Genomic DNA, 9,056 nt, shown 5'->3' on the forward strand with positions numbered 1-9,056 from the left:
AAGAGAGATTTTCTAAACGACAAATTAAACCATATATTCTAAAATTTATCTATTATGACAGTACTTAAGAACTAACTTAAAATATAACATTAAATGACAGATATTTGTTACATTACATTACATTACATTACTAGTTTCGACCAACAATTCTGGTCCTCTTCAGATGAAACATTAACGTTGAAATATAAAATTATGGATAACACCATCATTACTTATGTGAAAATTATAACATATATTAATTAAACAATTGTAATTCTGAATTCTAAAAATAATAAATTAACAATGCGCAAACATACTAAAAGATTTATATTTGTATGTGAAAATATTAGTTGGTCCGTGTATCAATGTATGTACAATAGTACAATAATAGTCAAAATGATAGATGTAATATTTTCACATACAAATATAAATCTTTTAGTATGTTTGCGCATTGTTAATTTATTATTTTTAGAATTCAGAATTACAATTGTTTAATTAATATATGTTCATTCAATCTATAATTGTTCAATCTTTAATTGTGTTTCAGATTTATATAACTATTTTATAATTTTCACATAAGTATTGATGGTGTTATCCATAATTTTATATTTCAACGTTGATGTTTTATCTGAAGAGGACCAGAATTGTTGGTCGAAACTAGTAATGTAATGTAACGTAACAAATATCTGTCATTTAATGTTATATTTTAAGTTAGTTTTTAAATACTGTCATAATAGATAAATTTTAGAATATATGGTTTAATTTGTCGTTTAGAAAATCTCTCTTATTTATTTAACTCTTACAATGCCATTTTTATGTTTATTATTTCATATAAAAAAAAAAAAAAAAGTCCTTTAGTTGTTTTAATTTTGTACATAAATGAGAACAGAAATATCACTTTGTTATATTTCTTATATTATGTAATTAGTTATAAATATATTATAAAATTGTTTGAAAAACTAGAAGTAATATGAGAATAAAGACATTAAAATAATATGATATTGCAATATAAATTAAAGAAAATAATATTGGCAGTATTTTGAATGGAATGACAAGATGACTTTAGCCTATTTGTCAATGTTGTCGTTCTCCTGAGGAGGATCCCAAGAATGAAGTTGCTTTCGCCATAACCTCATCATACCATCCCAACCTCTTCTACTGTATTTTATATATTTTGGTGGTGTCCTTGGATGCTCTTGCGTACGATTCTCTCTGAAACAAAATAGCGATTTTAATTAAATAGTATATGCACAACAAATCACTATAAATTTCATATACCACATTAATTTTATAAGACTTACTTAGGAACCAGCTGAATATATCTATCGTATCCAATAGTGTTTTTTCCATAATCAATTTCTTTTTGTCTACGTGCCAGCACATTTGGATCTGTCTCGTACTCTACATGTCTTTTATCATTTTCTGATGAATTGGTGGTCGTACTAGAGTCGCTGGAGTAGCGTCTGTTACGAGAAATCTTAGTATGCTCATGATCCATATCGTCTTGCCTCGTCCTCTTGCGCCAAGTATGCAATTTATCTGGCCTGTTCACATTGTCTCTGGGCCGGTGATGCGATTTCGAATCCGCTTGCAGCTGTGACGTTGCAGGCGTTAGTTGCGGCGCTTGAGTTATTTCTTCGGATGAACGCGGCGACGTACCGCTACCCTGATCGCCCGAAGGGGGGCTTGAGCCACTGGCCATGTCGACGATTATATTAATGCGATGCGATCACGTCAGGTTCACCAGTTGTGGGGGCTAACGTGTCTCGTTGCCCAACACTGCGCCGAGCGTGTCTGTCAATGATGGCTCGCTGAAGGCGAAATGGAAAAGGCGGGAAAATAGTTAGTCGGCAGTGGAAAGTTAATCACTGAATCTGACTCAGAAGTTTAAGGATAATTTATTACAAACTCAAATAAATATGTTTACGTACAAATTACTTATTCAAACGTGATCGCGTGCATATGACAACAATAATAACGGTATCGCGAGACCGAACATGACACACAGAACTTAGAATTAACGATAGGATTATTGTCTAACGATATGTACAATTAGGATCTTGCGACGTAACTTAAAAAAGAAATAATACATCTTACAAAGCGCTACTTACAATTTATCGCCGTGTTTACAAAAGGTACGCATGTCGCACGCAATACACGCAAGACCGCGCAAGGCGCTTCTATCTTAAATTCTTAACTAGCTTATATAATCTAGATGGGAAAACGGAAAAAGAAGTGACTCGAACGTCTGCAACGCCACACAGCTGTGGCGACCGCCATCAGAGGTTTAACGGGACTCGCGCCAATTCTCGCAAGTATCCGAGATACGTGAAGTACATACCTTTCACATTGTTCAGAATTTGTCTTTCTGATCCTTGTACATACGAAAGACTGTTCTCTAAATCACATCTTCCTCCTTCGTATCATTTTGCTTGGATTCGACAATCTTTTCATTGTTCATATGCAACACTTTATCGAGCAACTCGTCATCCTCTACAATTTGCAATTCCATTGATGATTCGCGTGAAGATGAAATCCATTTTAGACAAAAGAAAATTTCAATCTGATTGACCAATCTAAAACATAAAAAATAATAATACATATACCCCTTAAACTCGATTGACTCAACATTGCGACTGATGCATTAAAATACGTACAATTTGTATAATTATCGCAACAGAGGTAAACCTACACAATTATTAGTCGGTGTGGTTTGCTTGATTTTACTTTGAGATTTTGAGAAGTAAATACGAGAAGTTAGTTTATACCGCTTTCGGTATATTGCGCACTTATTAGCCATTTCTAGCACTAACCGATTATTTGATTTTTGCAATTAATTATTATGGCTGATATAGAAAAAAAAAAACAGGCCATCACAACAATCGACATAAGTACAACACAAATTATTGTATACTTACAAAGGTAGACTATCCCCTCGTATTCAGAACGCGCTTACAACGATGTAGCGCTCTAAACATGCTATAGTTTACGTTACGCATACTAAAGAATTTCAGAGATAAAAGCGCGCTTATATCAATAATAAACACGTTTGAATTTGAACACGTTCTGAATACGGACCTAATAAATAGACGGATTCTAAGGCGGAAAATCAATTTTAGCCTTCTTCAAAGAATGTTTGTCAGCAACATCAATTAAAGAAACTATTACCAAAATGTTTACCAACACTTTTACACAAGTGGAATGGAGAATTAAATCACTCTGGGGTGATTTTATATTTCCTTATAGGTTAGATGAGAACGCCGGTTAATCTGTGCACGTGTAGCGGTTGATATCTATAATGTATGTAAAGTATACTAACAGATTTTAAATTTCTCCTGTTTATAATGCCTTCGAAATGTCCGACGTCTGATTGTATTAAGATTTGAAGAAAGAAAAGAAGACGAGAAAAAGGTAAGCAAAATTAAGAGGCAAGCAAGAGGCATGAGCAAAAGTTAGAAAGCAAGGACAAATAACTAACATTAGAAGAAAATCAAGAAGAATGTCGAATGTAATCATATTGAGTGATTCGGATGAATCCGTATCTCTCGTTACTGACGAACATGATAAGATCGAATCGGAGATCGGAGGCAAGTATTATTCGAACACTTTAAATGATTTTGATTTTCCGGAGGTGCCGTTCTGCCGCGAAATCGCGGAGAGCTCGTCATCGCAAGGTGACAGTAATTTAAATGCCGACAATGACTACGAACATACAGAAAAATCGCCCGTTTCTGATTCGGAAAATCAGGTTGATAGAATTTCGCGAAAGGCAACAGTTTCCAAGAAAGATAAGGTAACATTGAAAGAGGAACGAGCGAGACGTCAGCAAGCTTTGGCGAGGGAAAAGACCGTAAAAGCGATCGAGAAGAAAACGTTGAAAAATATGAAGCCCGGCGAATGCATAAAGTTCATGGAAGTTAATCTTGATCGAAATATTGACTCGGTCGTTTCACGAGAAGAAATTGAGAGTGCGTTACAAAATGCCGGTATTAAATTCAATGTAACCACCGAGATAATTCCTAACAGCATTACGTGGCGGAGAAACGTCGAGGAGGACTATATCGGCGAAGATAATAACGCGCATACAAGGAAAAGTGTACAGACGGAAGAATATGCTATTGTGATTTGGAGCTACTGTACAGCGATAAAACATGTAGCAGAAAACACTTTTTGCACATCTGTCACAGAGTATAAAGCTCTAATACCAAATTACAATATTACCTTGATTATCTATGGTATGGAAGAGTATTTCGCATATCAGAAGAAACGGAAGTCTGATCCTGGTAAACGTACCAGACACAAAGGCAATGGTAATCAACGGTTTGACACGTTACCAATTGTATCAAGGGAGCAATTGGAGATGTGCCTGACTGAAATTCAGTTAGTAATTAAATGCAGCAGCAGATTGATCGACAATTTGCAGGATTTAGCTTTAGTAATATGCCAGTATACAAAGTCCATTTCGGAAATACCGTATAAATTGCAGAAGAGGAGTCAGGAAAATAAATTCAGTTGGTATGTTATGGGAGACAATAAGAACACAGTGCGCGTGGACAAAGATGGTAATGGGTTAAAGAGACTGTGGCAGCAACAATTGTGTCAATTTAACTTGAGTAGCTTGGAAATATCAGAGGCAATATGTACAGTTTATCCTAGTCCAATTCAGCTTATCAAGGTATTGTTATAATTAATTACTGCTATACATATAATGTTGAAAAATTTGTTCTCTATTTTGCTTATTAAATAGTAAATTAAATACGATGTGTTTCTACTCTTTTAGGCTTATAGAAATTGCACACCTGACGAAGGCATGAATTTATTAAAAGATATATCAGTAAGTCTTCTAGTTTTATTTCTTGCTGTTTTAAAAGATTAGGATAAATAAAATTATTTGAACTGTTTCTAATATGATTTACTTATTTTAGTTAATTATGTAATAAATATATCTAAATACACAACATTTATTAATGTAATAAATATACGCAAAAGTTAAATATTATTTAACAGATACGAAGAGCGGCGGGACCTCTCACAACCGTACGTAAAATTGGTCCTGAATTTAGTAAAAAAATGTACGTGATGTTTACATCACTAAATGGGGATGCTTTATTAGGAACTAAGGTATAAAATAACTGCAAGCTTTTATAAGAACTTCATCTATATGTATTCTACAATCCTTCACTGTTAAGTTTGTAATACAAATACATATCATGTAACAATTGTATAATCCTAGAATGTTATTTACCTATTTTTGCGATTAACTTCTATTCTTCTATGCTTCTATCCTTTGTTGACATAGATCGAAAAGATTTCAAATTTATTTTCGTTTAAAAAATCATTTTCTAGTTAATTTATAATTTATTTGTAATACTTAAATTAGATAATAAATTAAATTTAACGCATTTTTACGCAATTATTTCTTATTCTTTCTGAGGCACACTTTAGAGAAATCTATGAACAATTATATAATAAAAAATTGGCATTCTATAAATTATATCTAATTTCAAAATAACAATGCATTATTTAACTTTATTTTTGTCTTTTTCATTCTTTGGTCAATTTTATTCTATTAGCAAACGTTCTATGCGTATAAAAAATTAAATAATATCAGATATTTGAATAACTAAACAATATAATTATATTTTTTTTAGTGTACCGTGCACATTTTTTTTTTTCTGTTTTTGTCATGAGTACGTAACACATAGAACTTAAAAACAGATATTGCGTATTATAATGTTAATAACAAAATATATATCAATAACACCATATTAAAATTTAGAGATCAGTACAATATGTATGATATACAATATATATATAGCAATTATATAATATAAAAAAATGGATATTATATTATTATATATTTTGTAATTTAAAATAAATATTTTTAATATTAATTCTAATATTTTAAATATAATACATTATTATATATATACGTATATATTTTTAGATTAATACCGACAATAAATTGAAATAATCATACTGTGCAGGTATCTTCTATAATATTACAAAATCAACATCATGAAGCAATTATGTTATTTTTCGTAAAGCAATTATATATTCTACGTTTGCAGTTCACCAATATTGCCGAAAACAGACTGTTTCGAATCATGTTCATTCTCATCTAATTTAGTCTCGTTGAAAATATTGCAATCATCGTCAAAAGTTATGGATGGTGTCTCGTCGATTACAGGTGCGGGTATGTATTTACGTTCAATGATATTTTTTTTAATAGCATCCTCAATCTCGATCACGTTATCCATATTATGATCATCGTAATTTGTTGTTGATGCTGTGGAAGATTGTGCTTGCACGAATCTATGCTCATTTTTCTCAAAAGTCAAGATTTTAGGTGCATTTATATCTTCCATGATTTTCTTAGTCGCAATCACCTGCTCGTCTCTCTCGTTCTGTTGAGCAGGTTGCGAATTTCTTTTCGCCAGTATAATCTTGGTATACTTCACAGTAGGTTGTACCAAGCGATTTTCGAACGACATTCCTATCCTGCTTTTTGCCGAGATGTTACTGTTCTGCGACCGTGTCTGCAGTATCAACTGATTTAAGTTCTGTACAGGTATATTGGGACATATAACGGCCTGAGTAGAAGCAGCCCCGAGTTTATTTGGCATCTGTTGCAGCTTGTCTTGCTTATTGCTGATTAAAACTACCTTGGTAGTATTGTTCAATTTTGGTCTCTCCTGAGAATCCTTAGCCAGCATCGCTTGTGTTACTACTGGTATCTTGTTTATGTTGCTCAAATTGTCGTCGTCTTTAGCGAATATTATTGGTATATCTAATATATTTCCCAGATCATCGTCTATATCATTTGCTATGTTTCTCTTCTGAATGTTTTGGGACTTTCCTTTTTGAAGTTTCTGCAAGTTGGTGGCGTTGACTGTAATTTTCGGCATTGTCTTTATCGATTTTTGTGAAATTTTCAACTTGTTGGATAGCGGCAGAAAACCAGAACTTTGACTATTAAACGGGACTATCATCGACGAAGGCACGCTTCTGTTGTGAAGGGAATTCTCGACAATGACTATGTTACCACATGATGTATTATGGGAGTTATCAGTATTATTGGACACTGGTCCTTGTCGTGGTAAATGGGCCGACTTGGATACGTTCAATAAGTGGGAATCACTGCTTACTCCCATCTCTTCGATCACTATAAAATATATATGTATATTTGGTTTAGATCTTAAAAAGATATTCGTAAAATTATCACATATTATTAACATGCAACAACATCCCGAACACATTTCCAAGACGCTATACCAACATTATATATATGTTATATTTTTATATGATTATAAAATAATTTTTTATTATTTAATTGAGTATTTTATTTTTCAAACATTTCTGATATTTAGCTTTATATTTAACAATTTAATGTGTGTTACATATAAAAATGATGTACTCTTTTATTTGACAAGTCAATAAAAAAATATCAAATATTAACATTAAAATAGACAAATAGAAATTTATATTAATAGATATATTTTATTCTGACCAAAAATATTAAATAATTTCTAAATATACTTAACGACAATCTACTATAATAATAAGTACTTATCGTTGTCTACACAAAATATCTGAATAGTATTAATTAAATTCCCCAAAACCAATTATTGAAAATTTCAGATTCGTTACATTTTACTCAAAATGGACGGGATTAAGGTTGGGAAGTAAACAAATTCGAATTATGTCACAAAAAATATTTATTGAATACAAAATAAAAGGCATTCTAGTATACAAGAATTTTTTAAAAAATATATTTAAGAATACTTGACAATTCTTTATTGTCACGTTCATTCATAGCTATTAATATCATTTATAGGAAATAATATTACCTATACCTAAATATATATTCTCTATATACAATCACATTGCTAACTGACAGATATATCGAAAATCCCCTTAAATATTTACATGTATTTGAAATATTTTACAAATACATGTAATTAAATAATTGAAAGCAATAAAACTATGCTGTTAAACAATTCTAACTACTTTAACTACACAGTTAGAGAAAATATATGTACAAGAAAGTAAGAGCTTGCAAAGTAAAATTAAATTTAGCATCAAATTAATATTAAGCAGCCCTAGAGGAGAGAATTATTTTAGTTTCGGATAGAGAAAATTCATAAAGATTACGAATCAAATAAATTAATACATATAAATAAACGTAAATTTAGGAATTGTTATGTAATATACCTTTTACAAAAAAAATATATATGTATATGCGTTTTCCAAAAGTAGTTTTTAAAAAATCAAAAACTAATAATTTTTCATTTATTACAGTATATATGTACACAATATTTTAATGGAAAAACATTATTATAGCAAAATATAATTATATATGTACATGAGAGGTTTCATATGTGATTTCAAGTATACATAGTATATTTATTTTTAAAATCTGAAAGTTACACAATTATCATAAAAGTAATCATATAAAATAATAATTGTAAATCATATAGTTTAATACTTTGAAATTTTAGTCAATGAAATTATTACTGCCTTAAATACTTTAGTTTGTATAAATGTTGTTAGTATGAGATTGTGAAAAAAAGTTTTAGAATTTATGTTCCCTTTGACACAATCTATTATTATGAAAACTACGAAGTAATTTGTGCCATTTTATAGTTTAATAGAAAAATATGTGTTTGTATATGTATATGTACTATTAACTTTTATTAACTTTTACTAGAACATCGAGAAGGAATGAAAATGTGAATTTATCGACTACATACATATGATTAAATCAGTACTAAAAAAATTTAAATGTTTGTAATATTTACTTATGCTAAAGTAACTTTAATAATTGAATTTATGAAGTTTAACAATTAAATTTTTGATTTATAAAAATAAATGAAAATATGTCGAAATTAATGTTACCATCATAAATACATGTCACTTTGTTTCAAATTAAATAACGTCCAATTTTGTAATATTCAATTTGCTAAATATGAAAATCATCCTAAGTACACTCGCATAAAGCAGAAATTATAACATCTGTCATTTAATTAACAGACGATTAAAAATTACAGAGCTACGTGTGTATATATATATATATA

The 9,056-nt window shown here is 30.5% G+C and overlaps 3 protein-coding genes across 4 annotated transcripts in view; 1 reads left to right on the plus strand and 2 right to left on the minus strand.

Moving 5' to 3' along the window:
• Window positions 1-1,019: 1,019 nt before the first annotated feature.
• Slbp (Stem-loop binding protein) lies at window positions 1,020-2,161 on the minus strand. Of its 2 annotated transcripts, none has more exons than XM_018537215.1 (3): window positions 2,091-2,161; window positions 1,281-1,790; window positions 1,020-1,191 (listed from the first exon to the last, which is right to left on the minus strand). In XM_018537215.1, exons 2-3 carry the CDS (start codon window positions 1,679-1,681, stop codon window positions 1,047-1,049), a joined length of 546 nt encoding a protein of 181 aa, XP_018392717.1. In that variant the 5' UTR covers window positions 1,682-1,790; window positions 2,091-2,161; the 3' UTR covers window positions 1,020-1,046. The 2 variants fall into 2 exon arrangements, with proteins under 2 accessions (XP_018392717.1, XP_018392718.1); XM_018537216.1 differs by having other exon boundaries at window positions 1,281-1,758; window positions 2,091-2,141.
• A 995-nt stretch (window positions 2,162-3,156) lies between these two features.
• Window positions 3,157-5,113, plus strand: mms4 (Methyl methanesulfonate sensitivity 4). The gene is made up of 3 exons (XM_018537210.1): window positions 3,157-4,654; window positions 4,760-4,813; window positions 4,987-5,113. The coding sequence occupies exons 1-3, from the start codon at window positions 3,479-3,481 to the stop codon at window positions 5,104-5,106; spliced, it is 1,350 nt and encodes a 449-aa protein (XP_018392712.1). The 5' UTR covers window positions 3,157-3,478; the 3' UTR covers window positions 5,107-5,113.
• A 925-nt stretch (window positions 5,114-6,038) lies between these two features.
• The window catches only part of Rcd1 (Reduction in Cnn dots 1), a 6,811-nt gene continuing 3,793 nt past the window's right edge, over window positions 6,039-9,056 (minus strand). The window contains exon 7 of the mRNA XM_018537170.1: window positions 6,039-7,144. Within this exon, the coding sequence (XP_018392672.1) occupies window positions 6,039-7,144 (1,106 nt within the window). The remainder of the gene's footprint in view (window positions 7,145-9,056) is intronic.

The sequence above is a fragment of the Cyphomyrmex costatus genome, unplaced genomic scaffold (assembly GCF_001594065.2).
Source record: "Cyphomyrmex costatus isolate MS0001 unplaced genomic scaffold, Ccosl1.0 scaffold166, whole genome shotgun sequence".
NCBI lineage: Eukaryota > Metazoa > Arthropoda > Insecta > Hymenoptera > Formicidae > Cyphomyrmex > Cyphomyrmex costatus.